Source organism: Alternaria hordeiaustralica, assembly GCF_023758085.1.
Source record: "Alternaria hordeiaustralica strain BMP 2776 chromosome Unknown scaffold_17, whole genome shotgun sequence".
In the NCBI taxonomy this organism is placed as follows: domain Eukaryota; kingdom Fungi; phylum Ascomycota; class Dothideomycetes; order Pleosporales; family Pleosporaceae; genus Alternaria; species Alternaria hordeiaustralica.
In genome coordinates, this window is record NW_026056789.1 from 164,067 (window position 1) to 190,225 (window position 26,159).

At 53.2% G+C, this 26,159-nt stretch overlaps 9 protein-coding genes across 9 annotated transcripts; 3 read left to right on the top strand and 6 right to left on the bottom strand.

Moving 5' to 3' along the window:
* Window positions 1-1,180: 1,180 nt before the first annotated feature.
* Window positions 1,181-5,240, bottom strand: J4E84_007579 (uncharacterized protein; the record flags this gene model as incomplete). Its single annotated transcript, XM_049390162.1, has 5 exons — window positions 1,181-1,319; window positions 1,374-4,351; window positions 4,406-4,602; window positions 4,656-5,028; window positions 5,085-5,240. The coding sequence occupies 5 exons, from the start codon at window positions 5,238-5,240 to the stop codon at window positions 1,181-1,183; spliced, it is 3,843 nt and encodes a 1,280-aa protein (XP_049242015.1).
* Window positions 5,241-6,829: 1,589 nt separating this feature from the next.
* Window positions 6,830-9,489, top strand: J4E84_007580 (uncharacterized protein; the record flags this gene model as incomplete). The annotated part of the gene is made up of 2 exons (XM_049390163.1): window positions 6,830-7,030; window positions 7,075-9,489. The coding sequence occupies 2 exons, from the start codon at window positions 6,830-6,832 to the stop codon at window positions 9,487-9,489; spliced, it is 2,616 nt and encodes an 871-aa protein (XP_049242016.1).
* A 1,602-nt stretch (window positions 9,490-11,091) lies between these two features.
* J4E84_007581 (uncharacterized protein) lies at window positions 11,092-12,471 on the top strand (the record flags this gene model as incomplete). The annotated part of the gene is made up of 1 exon (XM_049390164.1): window positions 11,092-12,471. The coding sequence occupies one exon, from the start codon at window positions 11,092-11,094 to the stop codon at window positions 12,469-12,471; it is 1,380 nt and encodes a 459-aa protein (XP_049242017.1).
* Window positions 12,472-12,872: 401 nt separating this feature from the next.
* Window positions 12,873-14,216, bottom strand: J4E84_007582 (uncharacterized protein; the record flags this gene model as incomplete). Its single annotated transcript, XM_049390165.1, has 3 exons — window positions 12,873-13,160; window positions 13,216-14,075; window positions 14,132-14,216. The coding sequence occupies 3 exons, from the start codon at window positions 14,214-14,216 to the stop codon at window positions 12,873-12,875; spliced, it is 1,233 nt and encodes a 410-aa protein (XP_049242018.1).
* A 596-nt stretch (window positions 14,217-14,812) lies between these two features.
* J4E84_007583 (uncharacterized protein) lies at window positions 14,813-16,882 on the bottom strand (the record flags this gene model as incomplete). The annotated part of the gene is made up of 3 exons (XM_049390166.1): window positions 14,813-14,855; window positions 14,907-15,174; window positions 15,223-16,882. The coding sequence occupies 3 exons, from the start codon at window positions 16,880-16,882 to the stop codon at window positions 14,813-14,815; spliced, it is 1,971 nt and encodes a 656-aa protein (XP_049242019.1).
* A 959-nt stretch (window positions 16,883-17,841) lies between these two features.
* J4E84_007584 (uncharacterized protein) lies at window positions 17,842-18,875 on the bottom strand (the record flags this gene model as incomplete). Its single annotated transcript, XM_049390167.1, has 2 exons — window positions 17,842-18,486; window positions 18,543-18,875. 2 exons carry the CDS (start codon window positions 18,873-18,875, stop codon window positions 17,842-17,844), a joined length of 978 nt encoding a protein of 325 aa, XP_049242020.1.
* Window positions 18,876-19,206: 331 nt separating this feature from the next.
* Window positions 19,207-22,271, bottom strand: J4E84_007585 (uncharacterized protein; the record flags this gene model as incomplete). Its single annotated transcript, XM_049390168.1, has 2 exons — window positions 19,207-22,035; window positions 22,095-22,271. The coding sequence occupies 2 exons, from the start codon at window positions 22,269-22,271 to the stop codon at window positions 19,207-19,209; spliced, it is 3,006 nt and encodes a 1,001-aa protein (XP_049242021.1).
* Window positions 22,272-22,568: 297 nt separating this feature from the next.
* On the bottom strand, window positions 22,569-23,681 carry KAE1 (putative tRNA threonylcarbamoyladenosine biosynthesis protein kae1; the record flags this gene model as incomplete). The annotated part of the gene is made up of 2 exons (XM_049390169.1): window positions 22,569-23,278; window positions 23,330-23,681. The coding sequence occupies 2 exons, from the start codon at window positions 23,679-23,681 to the stop codon at window positions 22,569-22,571; spliced, it is 1,062 nt and encodes a 353-aa protein (XP_049242022.1).
* Window positions 23,682-24,415: 734 nt separating this feature from the next.
* Window positions 24,416-25,944, top strand: J4E84_007587 (uncharacterized protein; the record flags this gene model as incomplete). Its single annotated transcript, XM_049390170.1, has 2 exons — window positions 24,416-24,536; window positions 24,635-25,944. 2 exons carry the CDS (start codon window positions 24,416-24,418, stop codon window positions 25,942-25,944), a joined length of 1,431 nt encoding a protein of 476 aa, XP_049242023.1.
* Between the last annotated feature and the right edge of the window lie 215 nt (window positions 25,945-26,159).

Here is a 26,159-nt window from a genome sequence, read left to right on the forward strand (position 1 = left end):
CATGAGAATACGTCTTGGTTCTACGATGAGCTTCCAGAGTGGCGCAAATATGTCTATGTGGTGGACGATCCAACCGCCGAGCTCACGGTGCCGTTGAACAAGGGTCGTGAATCGATGGTGTATCTTTCGTATGAATACAATCCTACGCGATCATGTCGTTTGCTATGCAAGGACTGACTCTGAAATAGCTTCATCATCGACAACTATCACAAATTGCCAGGAAACATTCTCTTTCTCCACGCGGAGAGATACCAATGGCACAACGACGATCCCGACTATGACGGTCTGTCAATCCTGCGAAAGTTTCGCTTTTCCTACCTACAGGAAAAAGGGTATCTCAACCTGCGCTGTGTATGGGTTCTGGGTTGCCCGAACGAGATTCGCCCACTCACAGATGCAGTAGACGCAGCCCACGCTCAGCCTCATGCGGGTCATTTCTACAAACAAGCCTTCGAAGTGATCTTCCCAGGTCGCGACATTCCAATGGCAGTTGGTGTTTCTTGCTGCGCGCAATTCGCTGCTACGAAGGAAAAGATACAGGAACAACCGGTTGAATACTATGAGCGCATTCGAAATTTGTTGCTGAGGACAACCTTGGAAGACTCAATCAGTGGAAGGATTATGGAGTATTCCTGGCATAGTAAAATACCCCACCCTGGTCATGGAGTTCCCAGTGTACTAATTCTTGTAGTAATATTTGGGCAAGACCCTATTCACTGCCCCAATGCGAGTGTGTGCTATTGCAAAATGCTTGGGTTGTGCAACCTGAAGTGCACTAGTGGCGCATGCCATGGTCGGTACGAACTGCCTCCGTTCGCAACTCTCCCTGAAGGATGGCCGATCATTGGTTGGCATGGCGAGCAGCGAAAGCTCGGAGTTCCGGGTTAAGGAAGACATATCGTTGAGTGCTCTGTGAGAGTAACCATGGCAGTCAATGTAGGTGCCAACTTGATGTATGGTAATACTCCCGACCGCTGAACGCTTGCTGTAATCAGCAAAACACTAGGCGAGGCGGGGCGACTGTAGAAACGGGAGCGGACTAGTAGGTCTGCACATGCGAATTAGCTCTCGTCAAAGAGAAGGACCGCGTCGGCCAATTACAATCGCCTTAGAAAGTCTGACTTCACGTGTATCGCGACGATCTGCATGCGTTGAAAAGCCTCGTATTATAAGTATCAAATCATGCTTGGTCGAGCGACTGCGCCAAGCACGTAGCGAAATACCTTCCTCTTAATCTTTGCAGTTCCTCATGAGTACCCATTTCGGCGATAATACCATCTTCCATAACGAAGATAACATCTGCGTGTCGAATCGTGCTCCTGTATGCAATGTCAGTGATCGATCATCCTGTATCTCCACATGGATGTACTCACAGCCTATGCGCGACGGCAATCGTCGTCCTCGACATCGCAGCCTCATCCAGCGCCTTCTGCACGATCCTTTCACTTTGAGTGTCCAACGCCGACGTCGCTTCATCCAGCAACAGCAATCGTGGCTGGCGAATGAGCGCCCTGGCAATCGCGATGCGCTGTCTTTGCCCGCCGGAAAATTGCAAGCCCTTGGATCCGCAAGGGGTTTCTAGACCTTCGGGTAACGAGGCGACAAACTCGAGGACATTGGCTTGGCGACACGCCTCTTGGATCTCGGCGTCGGAAGGCTTGTGTTGGAGACCAAGGGCAATATTCTCTCGTACGGAGCCAAGGTAGAGTGGTGGCTCCTGTTGGACCAGCGACATGTAACGGCGGTAGAGCTGGGGAGACATGAGCGAGATATCCTGATCATCCAATGTGATGCGTCCGGATATCGGGTCGTAGAAGCGTAGCAGCAGAGACACGACTGTACTCTTGCCACAACCGGAAGGGCCAACAAAAGCAGCAAATTTCCCGGGCTCGATCTTCATCGAGATACCCCTCAGCACCCGGAATGCGTTGCGCTGCTTGTACCTGAACTCAACGTCTTCCATGGCGATGGTGCCATCAGATGGCGGCCCCTTCCCGTCGGTTTCATCGGATTCGCATATGGTCGGTTTGACTGTCCGCAGCCACAGGATGTAGTTCGCGGCGCCTTCTGCCTTTGTGATCGACGTGCTGTACATGAAGAATTGCGCGACACCCTGCCCACCAAAGACGATGGCGATGAAGATGACAAAGAACTGCGACGTAGTGTACTCGCCTTTCGCAATTAGCCGCGATCCGTACCAAAAGCCTAGAGCCATGACTAAGAAGTCAGCGGATTGCGAAAGCGCGTATGGGATCAGCGCAAAGGTTAGATTCTTAACGACTTTGCCCGTGATAGCCCGGAGTGTGTCGCTGTATTGCCGCATGATCGAGGTTTCGAGAGTGAGCATGCTGACCGTCCGTATGGAGGTGACGGCTTCCGTAGCCAAACCCGCGCTGCCAGAGAACTGTTCCTCTGTGGCACTCTCGAGTTTCTGGTCCAGTCGAATACGATAGTAGCCGGCAGCGACGATGATGGTCAGCCCGCCGAACACCAGCGTCAATCCAAGCCTCCAGCCATACGCTATGCCAAGCGCACTACTCGCCGTGATATTGACCAAGATGTTGAACATGAGACCCAAGTTCGCAGACATCAACTCCTGCAATGCTGTCGGTGCAGATGACAGCTTTGAGGTCAACGCGCCAGACGAATTCTCCGGGCGGTCGAAGAACTCCTGATCAAAGCTGATAATGCGTTCGATCATCTCCCTTCGATAGCGATGAGTCATTGCCTGCCCAATGTTGTTGCAGGCAAGGCCAATCATAAAGTATGCGAAGAGGTTGGCGAGAGCCAGCACAAAGAACATGAGTGCCCAGAAATTCGCTTCATCTTGTGCCTCAGATCCTTGCAGTGTGAACACCCGAACAAGACGAGAGAAGATGATAGCCTGGGCTGGGTAGGTACCACCGCCGATGATGCCTCCAATGATGGTGGCGGTATACCAGACCCAGAGATCAAGATTCTCCTTCAGCATGATCCAGATGCATTTGATGAGAGAGTAACCCAAGGTTCCAGCAGCAAGCTGCTCGATTTCGCGCTCGACATCCGTGTTGCTGTACTGCGATTGCATTCGTCGCATTGGGGCTTTGCTGTCCAGGGCGTCTTCAACATCTGCTGTTTCCAGCAGCTCTTTCTCAATGTCCTCGTCGTTGGCCTTTGTACCAAGATCTTGTGCGCGCACCATGGCTGCATACAGACCATCACTCTCGAGGAGTTCATGATGTGTACCCTGCTCATAGATCTGACCTTCTTTCATGACGATGATGTTGTCGGCCGCCATCACAGTGGCAAGCTTATGGGCAATGATCAGCGTCGTCTTGTTGATCGAAACGCGGTTGAGTGCGCTCTGCACGACCTTCTCGGCGCGAGGGTCCAAAGCGCTAGTCGCTTCGTCAAACAACAAGATCTTGGGGTTCGAGATGATGCTTCGAGCGATGGCAATGCGCTGTCGTTGACCACCGCTCAACATACTTGCGCGCTCTCCAACTTGGGTATGGTAGCCTTCCGGTAGCGCCTCGATAAAGTCATGCGCGTTGCTGTTCTTACACGCTTCTTGCACGAGTTGCATTTGCGCTTCCGCCGGTAAATCCCTTTGGTCTCCTACAAGGCCCTTGATGATATTCTCGAAGATTGTGCCTTGGAAAAGGGTAGGTTCCTGCTGAATGAGGCGAATGTTGGACCGCAACCATTTCGTGTTGTATTCGGAGATGTCTCGACCATCAAGCAGTATCTGACCAGTAGCAGGTTGGTACCATCGCTCAAGCAGACCGACCAAGGTCGATTTACCACATCCACTGGGCCCGACTAGAGCCGTCGTCTTTCCCGCTGGTATCGACAAACTCAGCCCTCGTAGGACCTGTGCGCTGGGTCGTGCAGGATAGGCGAACCGTAGATCGTTGATGACAATTTCCCCGTCGCAGTCGGATGGCTGCATGCCTTCTGCCGAGAGTGGATCGAGTGCTGATGGCCTGTCGATGATGGAGAACAACTCGCCTGCCGCTGAAGAGGCATTGGTGAAAGCCTGGATCTGAGGGAAGATGAGCAGTGTTGCAGTGGCACCGAGCACGACACTCAGGACGACTGTGAAGACTGTGCCCACGTCACCAATCTCCCCGCTCTGGAACATGCGAAAACCTTGCCAGAAGGCTAGCGAAGTACCTGACATAACCAGGAATGTTTGGCCGGAGAAGAGCACGCCATAAATGACAGACTTCTTGTTGCCCTCCTTGTGCGCCTTCTGGAGGTAAGTCTCGTATCCGTCAACGATCTTCTGGTGAGCCCCGAAGGCGTGAATAGTTCTGATTGAGCTGATCGCATCTTGCGCCAGAGTACCAGCTTGCGAGTAGATTTTGGTCTGTGTGCACGTTGTTAGTCCACGGCTTCAAGACATGTTGTCACTGGTACTGACAACTCTAGCTTCGATGGGCGCATCCATGCCTATGCACACGCCCGTAATTAGGAAGATGGCAGGTATTATGCTCATCACGATAAGAGCAAGCTTCCATTGGACAGCGATTGCCACGATGAAGCCGGAGAAGAAGAGTGAGATGCCTTGGACGCATGTGAATAGCTTTTCCGCAGTGCCTTGATTGATCCTGTTGCCATCTAGGCCACGATGTCAGTAGTGTGTACCTAAACATTTGAAGTAGGCTGCTCACTGGTAGTAACCTGAGTCGCGGCAGATCCACTGCCATCTTTGTCGAAATGAGCCACATCCTGACGGAGCAACTTGTCCAGAAAGTCCTCTCGCAACGCGCATGTTGTCCTGGCTGCCGCGATACAGATGCACAGAGTACCCACATACCCAATAACGAAGCGAGCGACAAAGAGGTAAACAAAATAGAGTACCAAGTTGTCGATGTTGCTGGTAAAGTTCGAGCTATCTTGGCCGGTCGCTTGTTGGTTGAATTCGGCTGTGGACTGTCCAAAGACAAGAGTCATCAAGGGGAGCGCAGCACCAACGACGACGGCACCTGTGAGTCCAAGACCGAACAGTACGCGATCAGCCGTGCTGGCGTATGTAAAGATACGCTGTGAGAAAAGACATCAGTCTGCGGTCGTTACTCTCGTGCGCATCTGTGACTTACAAAGTAGTCTTTCAGACTTCCTTCTTTCTCTTCTTTCTTCGCTTCTTCGTTGGAAGCCTTGCTCGATTTCCCATCATCAACATCGACTTGCTTTTCTGGGTCGGCGTTGCCAGAAACATCGATCGCGACAGCGGGTCTGTCTGCTGTCTCCTGCATCGTGTTGGAGCTGTGAGTAGTCACCGACGGCGCGTCACGGGTGTCCATCATCGTTCACAATGCGCAAGCAACATACGCGCATTAATGCAGCAGGCAGGACGTGTTGTTTGTCGCATGAGATAAGCAGGCCTAGAGCGTGTCTATAGCGTCGCGTTCACGGGCGTCTCGCGCTCCGGACGTCAAGGCCTCCGGCGTTGCCAAGGCGGCGCCCATCAGCCGCAGAAACAAGACGTCATGACATTCAGGCATCATCAAAACCGATCGATATGAGCCGCGAGTAACAATCCACGCGTGGGATATCTGTTCATGGCCGTTGGGGAGGGCCTGCCCTGCTGGTGTAACGTCTTCATCACTAGCGAGGAGAGATTACTGGAGTCGCGACTGCCAAAAGGGATGTACTAGGCTGCATTTGAATTAGCGCCACTGGGGCGTGGTCGGGATCACGGACGTCGGGGCTGCGTACAGCCTTCGCCGTGTCTTCGCATTCTCGTACTCATTTCTTCTTCTGACTTCCGCTCTTGAACTCGCAGTGTCTTCACATCCGTCGTAGCTTCTTGGCTGCACCCAATATGACTTTCGATTCGGTTGGTTGGACCTCAAATGGAGCTGATCAATTTAGATTCGGGTCACGTCACGTGATTGCTTCACAAAAACCTTGGAACTCAGCTTTGTAGGCTCTTAGGGTTTACATCTTTTTCTTAAACATCGTGCTCAAATCTAAGGTCTAGAAACTATACAGCAACCTCAATATAAGCTGCTTCAGAAGTTCTGAAACAGTTGGGTATTCCTAACTCCTACTACCACTGCTTCTTTTCCAGCGCGTTCTAATCTCAATATTTGTGTTCCTCGCTATCAGGAAACTAATATAGGGGCTTGCATCGATGTAACTCTCCTTCTATTCTAACTCAGACAAAGACAAACACAGTGTGGCGGTCTACACATTGTCACGTCCAAATACCGACAACAAGTCTCAGGCATTGTTCGCATCGGCCATAGTTCAGGTAATACTTTCAACATATACATATTCATGATCGATAAAACGATAAAAGCCCCTAAAAGGAGCTGTGGAATCATGACGGCAATAGGCGCATCGTGAGCGCCACTAGCATGACAACATCAGTCTTTGAAGGGGCATTCGATCGCGAGCGGGTGGCGAAGAGCTTCCTCAATGTTGACCTGTGTAGTATTTCGTTCCGACAACGACAACACTAGGTAGATTTGAGCATCTTCACAGTGATGTTCAAGTGGTTCTTCCGTGCAGATACACCTTACTATCATATAATGCGCCCCATGACTGGCCCTATCAGATCCTGTCAGCGTGTTTTGACCCAAAGTGTAACAACTCAGTGAATCTCGCGATAGTCGTGCGCCTACGTCATGTGCGCTGCGCAACGCCTGAATGACCACAGCAACTCTCCTTTCTCCTTACGGGTCCGCTTTACCGATTGCCCACACCAACAGGCTCACTCAACTCTGGAGTAGACGCCCGTTCAACCAATCTTCTTCCCCTGACCACACGCGAGCTTATCATGTTGAGCGCGCCGACGGCCAACGAGATCGCTTCCGCAAGCAGCTCCACCAGCACCAACATGAGTGCGACCGACATGGAGACCCAACAGCGGCCGGCCATTCCGACCGAGGCGAGCCACGAGAAAATGACACGCAGTCAGCCATTATCCGAAGTCGCGCAGGTCGATGGCGACCCAGCAAGCATTGCATATCAGAAAAGGCTGGCTAAGATCAAGACGCTGCTCAGTGCGCGTTCGACTGAGACAGACGCTTCACCCTACGTAAGTCCAGACCAAACATACAAACGAACAATGAGACTGATCAGACATGGAAGGACATTGCGCTTTGCAAGAACATTGCGCTATACATCAACGCCGCAACCGAAAACACCTGGCGGAAGGCACGACTCGCACACGGTATGACCGCATCATCGGATTCGGCAACCAGCTCCTCCGGCGGCAGCGGAAAGTCGAGTTCTGGACCGGACAGCGACGATGTCAAAACCGCACGGAAGCTCAGCCAGGTGCTGATGGTCACTGACGGGCGGTACGAGGTCCTACAAGACGATCTCCGCGACTCAAAGCAGCGCACACGCGAGAACGTAGCTCAATACCAAGCTCTCAACCAGAAATACGCCGAGCAGCGGGCGCAGCGCCTGAACGACAAGCGATTGATAGACCAATGGTCCCAAGAAGTGGCCGACATGGAGGCCTATTGCCAACAGGTTGACGAGACAAACCGAGACCTGAACGACCGTTTCGTTGAAGCGGCCGAGAAGCACCAAGCGGAGATCAAGGCCAAGGATCTGGAAATGGCGAAGTTGAAGGCAGACCATGACTTGGCCATGGCGGACCAGCGTAAAGAAACCGAGAAGTGGCACCAAGAATGCCTGCGGAAAGAATCCACATTCCAGAAAACGGTCGAAAAGGTGACCGCTGAGCGTGAAGATATAAAGAGGAAGGCCAATCTTGAGAAGAGGAAGATTCTCAAAGCACACAGGGTCAAGACTGACGATCTGAAAAGCAAGAACGAAGTATTGGAGATGAAGAACAGTCGTATGGTAGCTGAATACTACGACGCCATGTCTCAGGAAGAGGAGACCATCATCAGCCTCACGGCTCGGATCCAGCAGCTCGAGAAAGAGTACGAAACCATGTCGCAGATGCTACGCCAGAAGTTCACAACCGGAAGTGAGCTTCAGCGTGTATTAGAGGCAAATGCTGCTGGTAAAGAAGAAGCAGCGGAGCATCGGGCGGAAGTGCAGCGATTGAGGACGCACGTCGAAAACCTGCTCGACACAATCCAGAATACCGAGACGGACGTCACGCGACACCGAGAAGCCGAGCAGGATGTGCGAGCGGCGTTGAGCCGCTCTGGGAAGGTTGTGCATCTGCTGGAAGACAAACTGGCGCTGAAGAATGACCAAATCCGGGACTTGGCGAAACAGCTCGAGCAATTACAGCAAGGCAATGTTGCACCGGGCGCTCATTGTGCAGCTCTCGATGCGATCGATCTCGAGAATGAGCAACTACGAAACTCTCTCCAAGCCGAGCGGGACGAGAAGACCGATATGCAAGCCAAGCTTGATAAGCTTGACAGCGATCACCTCAGAGTCTCCATCGAACACGACATAATGGAGGCCAAGCTCATTGTAGAACAGAAGTCCAACAGCACGCTCAATAAAAGTACAGAAGCGATGATGCACGAGCTGAACATGCTCCGCAAGGTAGCCAAAAGCCGGCAAGGTGCTCTCGGTGAGCAAGACCAGTCCGAGCTGCTGGACCTGGTGAGCGGGACCGCCGCTACAAACCAGAGCCTCCTCGACACCAACGCCCAGCTACAGGATAGACTTGAGGAGATCGAGCAGTGGAGCAAGACCATCGTCGATAAGTGCGAGAGCGACGTTATGATCGCGAGTAGCGACGTAAATTATTGGTACCACCTCTACTTCAACGAGGCCGTCGCAACAACCGAGCGCTTACACAACGAGATTGCCGCCCTCAAAGCAGAGAAGGGTGAGCAACATTTCGTCGAGCCTGCTCCGCCCGCCAACCCCGAGGTCCATGATCGGAAGACGCTGGCATTTGCCATGGCACATGGGCTCCAGGGTGTTCCGCTGGAGCTGATCTCTGCGACCTACTACGACTCTACGTCCGGAGTTTGTTTGTCGCCTACTGAAGCCGCGTTGAAAGCACTGAGACCACAGGGATGGTACCCCATCTACATTGCGGGTAAAGTGTGGTTGTCAAAGATGGTAGCGGCACTCTCCGAGGAGCAGGCTGCGATGCGCATTGAGGCTGGCGATCATAATGCGAGTCAGGGTAGCGCTGGCTCTGCGCGATCCTCCGTGAGCAACACATACGCGCAACGGAACACCAACTTCCCGACCAACTCTGGCGCCCACAACGAGGTGCCTGATGGTGCGTCAGATCCAAGGACACCCATTCTGACGCACGCATCGAGTCGAGGAGCGCAGAGTCCCATGACCCCCGAACGCGATAACCGAGCGTCTGCTGAACACGCAGCGATGCCACCACTCTCACTGCAGGCACTGAAGCGGAAACCTCAAGTGGTACGCCGAGTTGCACGAAGCCGCCTCGTCGAAGTATCGCAGATACCAGAATACCAATCGTCGTGGCAGCAGATTGATGAAAGGATGACGCGTGAGGTATGGGAGGGCATGGACGAGGAGCTTAGGGTCCACTGGGCAACGGATTACCTCAGGATTGAAGACGACTAAGCGCCTAGAGGTCCACTGAGATAAACAAGCTGGAGATCAACGGTTGCATTATCGTGTGGCGACAGCGGAAGACGAGGCTGTGATAGACTGCTGGCCATGCAAGGCAAGCAAGGTGGCAGGCGCGACAATCGGTCTGCAATCCCCAAATGAGACTACCCCATTGCGCGAGTATAGTGCACACAGGCAGGGGACGGGTAACGGTCGAAGATGCTCAATAAGTGAGATGCGAGCGCTGGAGGAGATGGGAAGCGAGATGGGATGATGCGGGAAGGATGACACGCGCGGTGGCATCTGGGTTCTGTCCATGTTCGCGCTAGATCCTTCGTGGCAGCGCCCAGCAATCTGCATGATGACACGCATGATTGGCGCTTGACAGGCCAACGTCACTCCATCTTCAGTAGCTATTGTCTTTCTTATATATCAATCAATGTTGTAAACACATGGCCGTTCGGTGTCTTCTCTTAGATTTAGTGGGTGCCTCTGTTATATAAGTCGGCAACAGCCCGCGCAAACCACCACGCACACGCAATTCTCAAGGTTTGTACGTCAACACAGCCGCCCCATCGTTACTGTGAGATGTTTCCTCTTTCGCAACTAGTATGTGACTAGTTGAAGCTGACTAGATCATCTTAGAGCCGCGGTGGAATTTCGCGGTGTCGTGATCGATGACGTCATCACCATCCCCCTCACCAAACGGTCTCACCAGCGGTGCCCGAAGAACGGAGAAGGCACCTTGAACGCGGGTGCATATCGCAACTCATACTCATGGCTATACACCTCGACGCCAGCACTTTGAGAGGCCTTTTGGCGCAGCGCTAGGGCTTTCATGACGGCTACGCGGGATGCAGCTCTCGCGCACATCAGCGCCTGGCTCACTGAGACGCGATGACGCACAAGTTGCTCAAACACATCTATAGGTACCACAAGCGCACTCTGGTACATATAATCATCCTCAGTATCTGATTTGTCTCGCAGATATGCTGTGTTGGGTTGTCGCGCTCGCCATCTGTTCCTCCACCGGCGCCCCTTCACCTTGTCACAACCACCGCGGCCAGCACACCAAACGGCGTCCTAAATCTCAATGACGTCGCTAGTCGCACAAGAACTATCTGCTGCCTTCTCTCTCTCGTCGTCCTTGCTATTGTCGCGTTATTGAGCCTTTACCGAGCCAGTCAGGCGCTGCTGCGCAAAAAGTGAAGGAGACCTGAAACACAACTTTTCGACCCCAACCCCCGAACCTCCGCAGAACGACGCCAGATCCCGGTCAGAACGCCAGTTCCTCGAGAGGCTGGGCCAATAGCTGGCCGCCGCCACAGTATGCGACGCCGAATCGGGTAACTGAAGTATCCACCACCACCACCTGCACCGCAGAAGATGGAGGAAAAGGTGCGGTATTTATCTACCTTCATGCTCACAGACTCTCTAACCAGCCTCCCCAATTGCTTAGATAACGACGCCGAGCCTTTCTCTCACGGAGCTCACCTTGTGGCTGTTAAAATTAATTCCTATTCGTCTCTCTTACACCACACACTACTTCCTGATTATCTTCAAGCATCTCAGCGACTACTTTCTCACTTATTTCATACCTACACATTCATCAACATGTCCAACAATATGGACTTCGACTTCAGCATGTTCTGCAACGACGACTTCCTCAAGGACATCCCTCTGCCGTCCGTCGAGACCTCTGGCGACGACGTCGCTCTCAACTTCGACTACGGCTTCAACGCTGGAGAGTTTGCCGGCGACATGTCGTTTGGACTTCCTGGAGGTGACCTCCTGAGTCACGCCAGGCATCTACAAGGTGCTGAGTTGGCGTCCTGTACTCTCCCCAAGGCCATTGAGACCCTCCCGGCCTCCACTTTGCCTGCCGTTCCAGGGCCTATCGAGGCAATGTGGACGCCTCTCATGAACCCAGCTCCGCCGGTAACCCCGGCCAAGAAGACCAAGGCCCCCGCCAAACCTCGCGCGACCAAGCCCAAGGCTCCCCCCAAGCCCAAGGTTGTCAAGGTGAAAGCTCCGCCCAAGCCCAGAGCTCCCAAGCCTCCCAAGGAGAAGGCCGCCAAGGTCACCAAGCCCAAGAAGCCTGCGAAGGCTCACAAGCGCACCGTCTCTGCACCCTCCGGACCCATTCGTTGCGTCGGAGAGCTTTACCACCTCCCCTGGTCTCAGCTCTCCCAAGAAGAGAAAGGCCGTCTTCTACTTCCTCTCCTCCAGGGCATTGACCCCAGCACCGGTATCAAGATCGGCGAGCCCGGCACTCTACTTCCCCCACCTGACTTCGAGATGATCGGCGAAGACCTCTTCGGCACTGGCGACAGCGGCGCCAAGCTCATGGGTACCTCATCCTCACCCTCAGAGAAGCAGCGCGGCAGCCTCACCATCACACCTTCAAGCCCTACTGCATTCCTCAGCAGCCCGGCTACCGCTACTACCACCCGCGACTCCGACGCCGAGGACGCCGCCAAGTACCGCGCTCTCATGGCAGCTCAGAAGGCGCAGATGTCTACCACCAGTTCTCCTATGTCCAACTCCGATATCAACAACATCGACATCGACATCAACAACACTGTTCAGTCATTGGGCAACGACGCCGTCAACATGGACAACTGCCTCAACAAGAACACCTCCTCTTTCGCCTCCGACTTCCAGCTCGACCTCCCCGATTTCCAGCTTGACTTGTCAGAGTTCGAGTTCAATCTCGACGACATGTCTCACCCCGCCTATCAAGGTCTCAACTCCGGTCGCGGTCTCGGCGGTCCTTGTGGTAACGGCGTCATCGGTGACCCAGCTCCGACTCCAGCGGTTCAGCCTGTCTCCCCTGTCAACAACAACCTCGATCTCTCCGACGCTGCCGCCATGCTGAATGCCCGTCGCGGTATCGGTCAGACCCCCACTCCCGCTAGCGACTATGGACGTCTCCGTCAGATGGAGGCTCTCAAGCGCAATGCTGAGCTCCAGGCTGCTGGTCGTCGTCGCTAGATGCTTTGCGCACTCGGCGTTGGATGGTATCATGTCATGTATCTGCTTTTCTTTTGTTGCCTTGATGGCGCGGTCGCGAGGAGCTCACTGGCTTGAAATGACGGACTCATTGGGTGGTAGGTCAGTATGGACCTTGGTGGTGCTTACTGGAAGTGAGATGGACATGAAGATGCATGGAGATGGATATGGTTACGGAACGCTCACATCGCATCACCGCTGAGCAACGGATGAGCTTGATGAGAAACATTGACAGAAGAATATACCCATTAGACCCAAAGTCTCTTCCCTTCTGCACCGCGTGACCGTGACATCTGCCCTGCTATAACTTCGTCTTCGCTTCTACACCTCTTCTCTCACGTCAGCATGTCCACCTTGCCTCTCGTGCCCTCCCACCAACACATTCAAAGCTTCGACTGACTTTCTCTATGCTTCTCAAACATTTCATAACAGCCTTCCTCCCACTTCCTCATCAGTTTTCCACATATCAGGTCTCCAGGCGGTACAACCTGCCCGGCGTAAACCCCAGCGAGTCCAGTTTTACGGTCAATCCACCAGATGAGATTGGGATAGCCACCCCAGAGCATCGTCCCTGCTTTCTTGCCGTCAGGCCCATCATCCATCATGACCAAACCGCCAAGGGCGTAGTCTTTAGCTACGTGTTTGGGGGTACCGCCCATTGCGTTGTTCGCCTGTGATTACGTTAGCCGAACCGCCCTGGAAGAATAGAGTGGGGGAAAGACATACCGCATCATCCTGCACAACAGCATTTAACATCGCCCGACTCCCGTCACCCAACTGCGGCTTGAAAAACACCTCCAAACTCTCCTTACCCAACACCTTGCCCTCGCCTCCCTCATCACAATCCAACACCCCCTTCAACACCTTAATATACTCCTTCGCGCAGGTAAAACTCCCCTGTCCACCCATACAACCCGTCACCTCCCCACCTTTGTCATCCACAAAAGGCATCTTCCCCTCATGAACACTTAACTTCCCGTCTTCACCCCTCCCCGACATCTCCGCCATTCTCTCCTGTAAATCCGGGCGTGTGGAAGGGAAAAACGTGACATCGGTGATACCAAGCGGGCCCCAGAGATTCTTCTTCATGTACTCTTCTAGAGTGAGACCGGAGATACGTTCGACTAGCAAACCGGCGTAATCAACCCCAGGCCCATACGCCCAGCTCTCGCCCGGCTCAAACACAAGCGGCGCAACGAAGCGCTCCACAACCGTTGGCGAGGCATTCATTTTCTTTCCATGATATTTCAGCCACGCTAGCGTTTTCGGATGCATGCCCTCGTACGTCAGGCCGCTCGAGTGCGTCAGCAAGAGACGGAGAGTAATAGGCTTTGTGTGCTTTTCCTCAATGGGAACTCCCGCATCTGTGAAACCAGTGAGGACGTTCAATACTTCCAGTTCTGGGATGTGGGTGTATACGGGTTCTTCCAGGGTGATGTGACCGCGCTCGACGAGTTGCATGGCGCAGAGGGCTGTCATGAGCTTGGTGCAGGATGCGACCCACATCATCGTGTTGAGATCCATGGGTTTGGCGGAACTGGGGTTCATGGAGGTGCGGCCGAAGGCTTTGGAGTATTTGAAGGAGCCTGGTGTTTGTTAGTACTGCAGACTGGACATCGTTGTGGGGAGATGTGTTGCGCACCATCACGGCTTGTAACCGCTAGAGCACACCCGGGGATTTCCTGCGCTGCAATGGCGTCGTTGATGATGGTTTCGAAATCGGCCATGGTTGTGGTAAAGACTTGAGTAGTTTCATGCAATAACGGACGTGGTGACGCTCGCTCTAAAGTGTATCGATGTTTATGTATGTACACGCTGCGTAGGGGCCGCAAGCTGCAGGATCGAGATTGTTGTCAAGATGATCGAAATGGTCCTAGAAATGTCATTACTTTTTAGGCTGCAGCGACTGTCACGGACTATAACTCACGGATGAAGCGGTAACACATACAGAGTAAGGGTTGCACGAGAACTGCCTGGTGTTTGTTGTCGTGATTCGTCCGTGGCGGGCCAGGATGGGCTGCCGAGGTACACGATGCGGGGCTTCGATCCTTCAACCGCTAGTCGCGACGTCGACCAAACCGCGAAATCCATGAAATCTGAGACAATGAGGAAAGGAATACAGAAAATTTACAACTCTTTCAGGTTCTACTTCCATGGCGCTTTTGAGTAACAGAGGCGCAAGTCACGGAGACACTGTTCACGACAACACGTCCCCCTCTGCGACATCGCATACAGTCCCAAGACAACCAATTCGCCTCAAAATTACTGTTTCATAATCTCCAATCTGGGCCATCTACCCGGGCGAGCAGAACGACACATCCCATCACCACATCTCGAACTCACCAATGCCGGAATCCCAATCATCCCTAGAGCAAAAGTCAGCACCACATTGTAGTCGTCAGCAGCTGTCCACATACTCATTGATAACCTGAACATTGTCCGAAGTCTTGAAAGCCCACAACATCATCATGAGGTCATCAGGTAGTCCGTGAAGCTCGGCATCTTGTTTGTAGCTATCCTCATTCCTTATGACGGCGGCCATGCCTCTCATTTGTGTCGCCGCGTCTTCAGGTTCGGGTTCGGGAGGAACGAAGTGGGTTGTCCATGGGCCAGGATCGAATTGCTCGACAGCGTCGGCAAGGGTGCGATAGTCGAGGACGGTGAGGTTCTGCATTGGTGTAATGTCTATGTAATGTTAGTGAGATATTGAGGAGTTGCTGTTATGGCACTTACTCCCAAGATTGCAGTCCAGCTGGTGTCCTTCATCTTCTCCGCAATCTACACATGGAAGCTGTTCAAGGCCTTTCATGTAACTGCCCCATGGCTCGGAGATAGTTTCTACCGGCTTCTCCGCTACGGCTACGGCTTTAGTACCCAGTGTAGATACGTCTGATGTGCTGAGCGACCGAAGGTCGCTAATTGAAGGCTGTTGTCTCCCCCGAGAAGCATAAGCCTGCCCATTGGTTGCCGTGTTGCACGACCCAACGGCCGCGATTGGCTCTTCGATATTTGTACCTTCGGTGTGATGCGCCGGGGAGCTTGCTGGTAACTGTAGAGGGCTATATCGGTCTTCGGACGAGACTTCTTGTGAGCCCATCGTAGGGGTCTTTGAGGAAGCATTGTGAGGCGCGTGCGGGCTTATTGATACACCGGGGATGCTATCATCATCGTCGAAAGCAGATGGCGTTGTCGGAGCTGCGATCGGTTTGTGTCCTTTGTTGGCGGAGGAACCTGCATTGCGACCATCCCTTCGATCATTGCCTCCCCCCCTCAGTGCCACGTACCCAGGATATGTTTCCGCAAAACGGTTGTCTTGTCTTCCGCTCGTCGGAGATCGGATTGGTATGTTCGAAGCATTGGAAACTCCTGAAATCGAGGCAGTAGTATTTGGTGAAGGGTCTGTAGCGCTCTTGCTGTGGGCTAGCTGTCGTGGAGGGTCTGCGTAAGCAGAGTATTGTACAGCAGAGGCGCGAGCAGACGGGTGAACCCAGTTATGTTGAGATACACCATTGCTAGCATTGGATGTTGCTTGTTTTGGTGACGACTGCAATCCCCATTCTAACGCAGCTCGCGGTATCGTAGGCACGCTCCCGCTAATAGACGGACCAGGTTGTGCGGGTATCAACGGTTGCGTTTCGAAGCGTTGGGAGGGAGCCTGCTGCTGACTTTTCGCTTTGGAAGGAGGAAGTGGAATCTTGACCTTTTCTAACGATGAAGATGTAGGCGAAAGCTGGCCTGCAGGCAATGCAGTAGCACTGGTTCTTTGTTTGACTGATTTAGTTTTGGCTGCAGGTTTCGGTCCCGCTGCTTGCGATAGCTTCGCGCTGCGTGCCCTGGTAACTCTGCCAATGGGGGACTTCGGTGTCGCTGGTTCTGCGTGCTGAGCTTGCGATGAAGTCGAGTGTACAGGCCCTGGTGTCACTGGAGATGAGATGGGCCGTTCTGGTAGCTGAATCGCGGGATCGATCGGGGTAGGTCGTTGGGCTCTGTATTTCGCTTCCCAGTACTGCTTAAGACGTGGGTTGGTGCTGATTGGGTAGAGCGGCACTTGCCCTCTGGACGACATGGGCAGATGAAGCATCGAGCGCAGTTCGTAGATCGTTTGGAGATGATGATGCGCCGTACCCGACATCGCCATCTTGAAGCTTGTATCGTTTGCGCCCCTCACCCATCTTAGTATGATCTCGTCGAACCTGTCGTCGCTGGAGTCGGCAGCTTGGAGAACATCCTCAGGTGTTGTGAAGCCGCGGGCCATTGCGCGCCGGTCATCGTCGATAGTCTGGAACCTCCAATACCCGCCTTCCAAATGTGATGGGTCGATTGTCCGCACAAAGTGATCAAATTCGCCGTTGGCACCCGTCGCAATGCCGCGGTAGGCTGAGTGGTAGGCCATGGCGACTGCCGGGAGGGTGGCCTTCGATTGCAGCGGTGTGAAAATCGGCGTAAAAGCGAATGAGGGTAAGTCGTCGCCGTTGAGATCAGACAAGTTGGTGTTGCATCAAGCGAGGGCAGGTGGAAGTCCGCTGTGGGAGTAGTCGGGGAAGTAAACACTGGAACGGCGCAGAAGATTGGAAGGTACGCGTAGGCACCAACATGCAAATTTGAAAGAGCTGAAAATTTCGAGCTTAGAGGACCATGGTTTGACGGAAACATCAAAATGATTAAGAGACAGTTGCAAGCAAAGGATGAGCCATTCGCCGCATGTTTACCTCTCATATCGCGCTGCACGTGCGAGGCAGCTGCCTGAGGAGGGGGCAATTATTCGAGCCCACTGCTCCCATGCATACTGAGTACCTACAAAAAGAGCCGCGTGGTGAGTCTAGCATGATATCATAGGAGGCCTCGTCTGTGTATCAATGGAGACGCGAAATCAGTTAATAACAGGGTGCGAAAGCTGTCGTGACACGGTCGCGACAATATCATGGCTATCGGCCTCGACAGGCAAGTGAACAAGTACAGACGCATACTTTGCGTCACGGACAAACTCTAGTGGAGATATGGAAGGTGATTTGAGGAATGCGCAGGACGCTGAAAGTGTACAGGAGATGAGACGAGATGAAGTCGCGATGTGTCTCGGTGATGGTGTCAGCCGATGACGTCATCGACCGCGCGCGCGCGCTCCAAATCGGGCAATTACAAAAACCGTAGATTGCGGGTGCGGGTGCCTGGAGAATCACCACGCGCCGTCCGTACTTCTCCCCGCTGTCTTCCACTCAGCAGCCTCCTACCTCATGCAAAGAAAAGTCTAAACACCCTAGTATCTCCGTTGAAGTTGATTCGACTACTTCAAATTCTATCATCTCAATGTAGGCTGCAGACCTGTTCATCTTCTCCTTGAACAACGCGCCCCATCTACAGCGTCAACCCCCCAAACCACTCCAAAATAATCCTCGTCGCCTCCGCCTCCTCGCACGTCAAAACGCCCTCATCATCCCCCGTATCCCCATTCGCAAACGAACTAGGCCAATCATGGCCCAGATTCTCATACTTGTAATGCACAACCACGTCGTCCCAGCTATACCGCGTAACCTTCTTCCCTTCATCCTCTTCACAGAGATATGATGTTTTGTTCGCGTTGACGTCAAGGCCGTCTCTCTCGACCCAATCCCTCACCCACGTGGGGATATCAGTTGAGTTTGCGTTGCCACGGGTGTTGATGCCGCCGGCGTATGGGATTGTCGTGTCTTCCAGGCCGTGGAACTCCATGATGGGGACTTGGCGGCTGGGGTTGCAAGGTAAGGGCTGCTGGTCTGCGTCGAGGTAGAAAGCGCCGGATACAGGCGCAAAAGCGGCGATTCGCGAGCTCGCTTCGGCGTCGCAGGCTAGCACGCCGCCGGTGAAGCCTCCGCCGTTGGATTTTCCGGTTGCGTAGATGCGCGTGGGGTCGATGCAGTAGGTTGATTGGAGGTGGTCGAGGAGTTCTAGCGTGAATTTGACATCGGAGATGGAGGGAGGGGAGTCGGGGTCGCCCTCGTATTGCTGCGTGCCTTTTGCGTTCTGGGCATGTGTGTTAGCATACTTCTACCATCCATCTGAAGATGGGGAGGCGGTACCGGTACGCCTTCGGGATACGCGACGATTCCTTCGAAGCCATAGCTGGCGTTTGAGAATTGACTGAGGGCTTCTTGGTACTTTGCATTCTTGCCACGGCCGTGAAATGAGAGGATGAGTGGGACGGGATTGTTGTTGTCGTAGGAGGGCGGGATGTGTAGACGGTATTTGCGAGGGGAAACACCGCTTTCACTCTCCAATGTCAGATCGACGGACTTGTCGAGCTCGACGCCTTTGGGTAATGACTTTCCACATCCGCAGTCGGGTGCGGTGTTTGGACTTGAAGCTGCGGTCGCGGCAAAGAGCACCGCTAGCATTGACGACGATGCCTTCATTTTGGTAGTTCGGGTTGGATTCAGAAGTCTTAATCGTGGCTGCATGCAGTTATATATCTCCGAGGTGGTTCAGGCGTGCAGCAACGTCACATGCGACCTTCTCTTTTTGTGGCTAGATTGCTGTAGCATGATATCTAGCGTGATGCTAATGTACGGCCCGCCGTGCTAGTCTGTATGCCTCATGAAAGGTGTCGATCGTAAGCCTCAGCCGTCCTACAACCCACTTTGCTATCAATAACTATAGTTTCTATCTTTCATAAGCCACCTAATGACTATAAGTCGTAGCAGCTATGCCGAGCTCCAACGGACCCATAAACGCCGACTTCATCCCTCAGTCCAGGCCCTCGACCACGGCTTCTACCATAGCCTCACGATACTTCTTCTTCATCCCATCATCAAAGCCATCATACTCCTCTTCAGAAAACGTATTGTGCCCACCCTCCACATATTCCTCAGCGACTCGTTGCTCAAGAGTACGTCCATCATCACCTTTCACGTCCAGGCGGTCGATGCTTATTTGTTCGACGTGCGCAGCGACTTGAATAGATTCGGTCGGGTTAGGTAGATTGCCGTCTTCAGAACCTGCTGATATGTTAGTGACGCCGCTCGGTTGACCAATACGGTGACATGGCTTACCCGTAATACCCTGACCAAATTGCGCGAGGAAAGCGTCTTGATCGATGCCTTCGTCAGCGACATAACCGGCAAGCTTCTCATTCTCGGCTTCGTGGGCGCTGATGCGCGCAAGCATCGTCTTTGCAAATGCAGGTAGCTCATCAAACTCCCGCGCCTTTTCGTCTACGATCGCTTTGGAATCTCGAGCATCATCAGGATGGCAGCCGTCAGCCTTCGTGCTATCGTTCGGGTCTCCTCGCTCATGTGATCTGCGCTTGCTAGAAGGCGGTGACGTACCATCCGTGTCGTGCGAGCCTGGGGTATTGGAAGGCGTGCCGATATGTTCTTTGCTACCGTCGGAATCATCTTCCTCGTCGGTCTTCTCTTCCTCGTCGCTGTCCGACCCATCGTCAATGTCGAACATTTTGCGATGCGCCTCTTCGAGCTTTTCGTCCAGCTCTTCAAGTTCCTTCTTGAACTCCGCAAGCCGCGCGTTCGACGTCGCACGAGTAGCCTCATCCATGACGATCTCACCCTCGCCAGTGAGTAGAGGGACGGTAAGTGGCACCCACGCAGCATGTCCCTCCAAGTACTGCCAGAAGTCCGGCCAGAGCTTACGCAAAGCCAGCTCAACTGCTGAGTGGCAGCCCTTGAGGAAGTCTGGATCGAAGTACTCCTTGGGCAGCATGCTCTTGGTCAGGCCGTGGTCTTCTCGTAGCGCAAACTGTAGCAAGCGCCTGTCGTGGACTAAGCGACTGGAAGCTGTGGAGGAGTAGAAATGTTCCTTGCCACACTTCTTCTTCCAATACGCAAGTTCCTCGTGCAGGCTATCACGCTCGACAACTGCGACGTGCCAGTAGTGCATCTCGAAGTCTTTGTACCATGCACGGTAGTTGTCGATCCTGCGTTCGCACTTGGCGCGCGTATCTAGCGCCTCACGCTTGTACCTATCGACATCTTTCAGGAGTTCGTACTTCTCGGCGATGAGTTTCCTGTTCTCTGTTTGGAGTGGATGAATCTGGGTGAGGATCAGGCGATGCATTTCGAAAGCATATGGGCTACTGGTGGTATTTGTAGCACTGACCAAGGCATGACAGTTCTGGATTTGGCCTTCGAGGAGCTTCTCTTGTGCTTCCAGTGACCGCACTTTGCGTTCAAGCCCAGCTACCTTAGCTAAGCGATCCTGCTCCTCAGTCTGGTATCTGAAGAGGTCCTTATCACATTGGTCCAATTTGGCTTGAATGTGTCGACGTGTCTCTTGTTCCTGCTGAAGCTCAGCGCGAAGTTGTTCTGCCTGCGTGTAATACTCCGCTATGGCCTCTGCCACGATGCCGTTAACAATGGCTCGTGGAACGCAGTCTGTGGTGTTAGAGACATCGCCCTGGTTCGCCTTGGAAGCTGCAGCAGCGATGACCTTCTGCAAATCCGAAACGTATTTATTGGACTTCGTCAGTTCATCGTTCAGGTGGGAGACTTTATCGACCGCATCTGTGCGTTCGGTCTGCAGCGTCTCAAGCTTCCTCAAATACGAGGTCAGTCGATCTGCATTCGACTGGTTGACATCGAGCAGGTTCTGCACATCCGTCTTTAATTCCTTGTTGTCTTTGATCAATGCTGCGTTCTTCTTTCGCAAGGCTTGATGCGTCTTGATGGCGTGCTGGACATGCTTGGCTAGGTCCCCTTTGGCCACTGCTGCGTCTAGTGTAGTCTCTAGACCAGCGATGATGGCGTCCTTCTCCTGCAAGATCTGCACCCAGTTCGCGTGGTTGTTACGAGTCTCCGCTTGGGCGATGAGGGCTGCACGCTTGACATTCTCCTCGGTATCTTCCCAGAGTTTGCTTTTTTCCGCAAAATGGTCGGAAAGCTTTCGATATGTACTGGTTTGCTTCACCAAGTCGGCGTTGCAATTGCAGGCAATTGCGTCGCTGCCTTTGGGTATGGCGTTATGGTTTCCGTTCATGGCAGCGGCTGCGTCGAGAGCTAGCTTCAGCCGTGCTAGCTCCTCATCCTTTCTGGTAACGAAGTCGGATAAGTCGTGGACTTTGGCTTCCAAAGTACTGTTATTCTTGCGAAGGATAGCCATAGTGCTTGACTGCTCGTTGTGTGTCGCCTCCAGTTCGGAAATCCTACGAGACCAATCGTCTATGGCCTTACGGTCCGCTCGGCGCTTTCCACGTAAAGTATCAAGAGCGTTCCTGTCTCGCTTCTGTTCATGTAGAAGTTCGGTGATCTCACAGTCTCGTGCGGTAATGATGGCTTCCTGATCATGTAGAAGTTCGGTGATCGCGCGGTCTCGTGCGGCGATGACGGCTTCCTGATGGTTACATGTAGCGGCCAATGCATCTGCCTTCGCGACCAGAACTTCAACGTCCTCTTTAGCAAGCGCATGCGCTGCGGCAATATCATGGCGTTGCTGAGTTGTCGGCCGGCCCTCGAGCTGAACGACATAATCTTGAAGTCCGGCGCATTCACGTGCGAGTGCCTCGTTCTTCTGTTGAAGCTGCTGTATCTGATGGGACGCTTGCGATATCAAGCTTCCTTCACCCTAACATGGATCAGTATGCATTATGTATGGTGATAACGACCCGACGGATTGAGACTTACAGGATGGAAAGGGTGGGCTTGCATAAAGATCTTGGTCGCAATAGAATGTGACGAAGGCGACGTGGTAGCCAATGGTTTGGAGGCGCTCAAGCTGCGTGACTGAACGGCGCGCATATTGCTGGTAATCAGCTGTGTTTGTGGTTCCTGATTTAGAACGCTCTTTGATAGCGCGAGCATGTTGGCGGAGGTGTGCACTGGTGACTCCGGTCTTGGCCAAAGAGTTGAGCCCAGCGCTTGGGTGGTGGGAGCAGAACGCAGCAGTCTTAGTGTAAGTGACTGGTCGGGGTAGATCATCGCCAAGTGATCACGTGCAGTGTTTGGTTGCGAAAAAGGCACGAGGCCATGAGCACTCCCTTCACTATGGTGGACCGTGCCTGAATGCCTCTCGTATCATATCCAGTGAATTCGTATGTATATATGAAGAAGACGGCAAGGCAATGTCAGCCGGGGTATCGAATCGGAGTAAAGCGCGCCTCAGTCAGTTCTCCAGCCCACAAACACCTCGTCAGTTCTGAACCGCTGGGTGCAAGTCGTGTCGTTCAGCTCCGTCTTAACTCCGGTTCCATACTCTAATAAGCCAGCGTGGGCAATCATGATGCCGTTATCAATGCAAAACATCTCGTCTGTTGCAAACACATTCCCGCCCCTGTCTCTTGCCATCATGCCCATCATTTGCTGTAAACGCATGTTCGAGCCCACGCCGCCCACGACTAGCACTTGCTGTGAGCCGACATGTGCCATGGCTCGTTCGGTAATCTCAACGAGCATGGCGAAAATGGTCTCTTGCAGGGAGAAGCACATGTCTGCTCTTGTGACCAGCTGTCCATCTTCAGTCTTCAATCTTTTCTCGTCGGGTAACGACTCGTCTAGTCCGCGCGCGAGGAGATCGGCTGCAGCCAAGATACCCGAGAAGCTCGCGTCCATGCCTTTGACGCCATATGGTAGATCGACGAGATTCTTGCCATGTTTTGCCAGTTGCTCAACATTGTATCCGGGAAATGGGTCGTTGGGTATCATAAGTGTGCGGGCGAATCTATCGATGCAGTTTCCTATAGCAATATCCAGGGTCTCTCCGAAGATGCGATACCGTTGGGCGGAGTAAGCAATGACTTGTGTGTTGCCACCAGATACGTATAGGACCACGGGGTTATCGGCGCGGGTTATTGAGCGGCCCATTTCGATGTCTGCGTGATCTTAGCTAGAATTCCGATACGTATATTTCCTGGGACGCTTACGACCAACGCAGTGGTTCACGCCCACCATGGGCTTCCCCCACAGTAAACTAATCGTCCTGGCTGCAAGCGCGACGCTTTGTAACGGTGCGCCCATACCTGGGCCCTTGGTATAGCATATGCAATCGATGTCTTCAATTTTGACTCCCGCTTGGCGCACAGCCTGCTTGATTAGCCTCACGACCCATGCTCGGTGATGTATTGCGGTGTCCTTGGGCAAGAAGCCTTCGCCGGGCGGGGAAACATAGGTATGCCGCAGGTTCGCGAGGATGATCGGTGGCTTGTTAGGACCAGGGTGGGAGATGACACCGACGCCTATCTTGTTGGCGCTTCCTTCCAGTCCTATGGCGATCATTGTGGCGGTCGTCGCGGTTCGGCGTTGTTGTTTGACGCGTCGAGGCGGGGTGACGTTGGAAAAAGCTATCGATAAGGAATGACATGCATGAAGCCAGCGCTGGGCAACCACCAATGGCCAGCAGCGGTGCAAACCAAGTCGCGCGTTATGAATCTTCGCGAAATCGCGATGCAACCCGGAATTGGCAGAACTCAGTGCTGTAATGCTCTTAGAAATTAAGTTAAGTGCATTTGCTACTGTGGAAGAGCTTCTTTGTCCGTGAAGGAACCTGGGCAGTGCGAGTGCAAGTAGAAGCAGACCTTTTTCAACACATTTGCTGATCATACAACTCTTGCGAAACTCACGATCGTCCTGTCAGATGATGGCGATGCTGCACGCTGCACGTATGCAGCAAGCAAGCCGATATAAAAACCCACGAAAAGACGTCACAGCGCCCGCGAGTCAGGTGCTGCAGGGTCTGTGAACCACCACAACAAAGTCCACTAATTCTGTCGCATACCTTCACAATCAATTCTTCATATCCCAAATCTAACCAGCTTTTCTATCCTCGCTCTAATCCCATCCCTCTTTGATTATATAACCAAAAGCAAGAGTTGCAAATTCTTCCACACCCCAGCCACCAAATCCTCCACCGCTCGGACCAAGCAGCCTCGGTACGCCGAACCGCTAAAGAATATCCACCAAATATCCAACCCTCCACAACAATCCCACGCCACACCGGACCGTTGCGCTGTATGGCAGACTTCGACGGCGCCAGCCAGACCTTTCTGGCCTGGCTGAAGGCTTCTGGAGCGGAAATCAGTCCAAAGGTCAAGCTGCAAGATCTGAGGAACCAGGATGCTGGGCGAGGCGTGAGTAAGTAGCTACTCCACCTATGCGTGCTGCCAATCCTGCCTTGGACTACCACCACCCTCCATTGTACATTTGGCAGATCCATACTAACATAAGTCAAGTCGCGACTGAGCCCATCGCCGAGCACGAACTCCTCTTCCGCATACCCCGCGCCTCCATCCTGAGCGTCGAAAACAGCATCCTCAGCCGCGAAATCCCCGCTTCGACATTCGCCCTCCTCGGCCCCTGGCTCTCTCTCATCCTCGTCATGCTCTACGAATACCATAATGGCTCCGCATCAAACTGGGCTCCTTACTTCGCCGTCCTGCCTACCGAGTTCGACACCCTGATGTTCTGGTCCGAGGACGAACTAGCCGAGCTACAAGCCAGCGCCGTGGTAACCAAGATAGGGAAGGAGGGCGCCGACGAAGCCTTCACAGAGCAATTGCTACCTGTGATAGAAGAGTTTGCGGAGATAGTGTTTAGTGGGGATGAGAGGGCGAAAGATAAGGCGAAGGAGATGCGCAGCCCTGAGAATTTGGAGTTGATGCATAAGATGGGTAGTTTGATTATGGCGTATGCGTTTGATGTTGAGCCTGCGACACCCAGCAAAGAGGTAGACGAGGAAGGTTTTGCTGAGGAAGAAGAAGACGCTGCGCTGCCAAAAGGCATGGTGCCACTGGCTGACATGCTGAACGCCGATGCCGACAGATGCAACGCGCGACTCTTCTACGAGAAAGACTGCCTGGAGATGAAAGCGCTCAAACCCATTCCGGCAGGCGACGAGATCTTCAACGACTACGGCTCCCTTCCCCGAAGCGACTTACTGAGAAGATACGGCTATGTAACCGACAACTACGCGCAGTACGATGTCGCCGAGATCCCTGCTGAGCTTGTCACAGAGATCCTCGTCCGCGACGGCATCTGGCATCAAGACAGAATGGAGTATCTTGACGAACAAGAGGTGATCGATTCCGGCTATGACATCGCAGCCAGCAACCCATTCACCCTCCAGGAAAGTCTCTCCCCCGAGCTAGTCATCCTAGTAGAAAGCATGCTCCTCCCAGCAGAAGAATACGAGCGCCTTAGCAGCAAAGGCCGGCTACCTAAACCAGAAAAGATCACTAGCAAAGGCGCGGAAGCGCTGCAAAAGATTGTTCAGGCACGCATTGCGCAGTATGCCACGTCGCTAGAGCATGACTTGAAGACGTTTGGCCAGGTCCCACCTGTCGACGCTGCATCGACGAAGCAGCGGAGGCTTGCGATGGCAAAGGCTGTGCGTATCGGCGAGAAACAGCTCCTGGCTCAGACAAAAGATGCGCTGGTGGAGAAGATCTCAAGAGATGGCGGTGCGGCGGCGAAGCGGCAAAGGGCTGTTGATGAAGAGGGGGATGTAGAGATGGGTGGTATGGGGAAGAAGCACAGAGCTTGATCCAGTCCAGACTGTATCCATCAGCACATGCTGTGGTGGTATTGCGATTGCACCAAGAAAAAGAACCCGATCATCAGAGCGATATTCCAGATGTAAAAGATGATTTGGTAAGTTTCTGAATTTTTTTGTCGCCAATTGAAGTCCTTGCGGCACTTCACGGCGTTGGTATGTATGTGTATCCAAGTATCGACTTGCTGACTTATGTTCCATCTAGG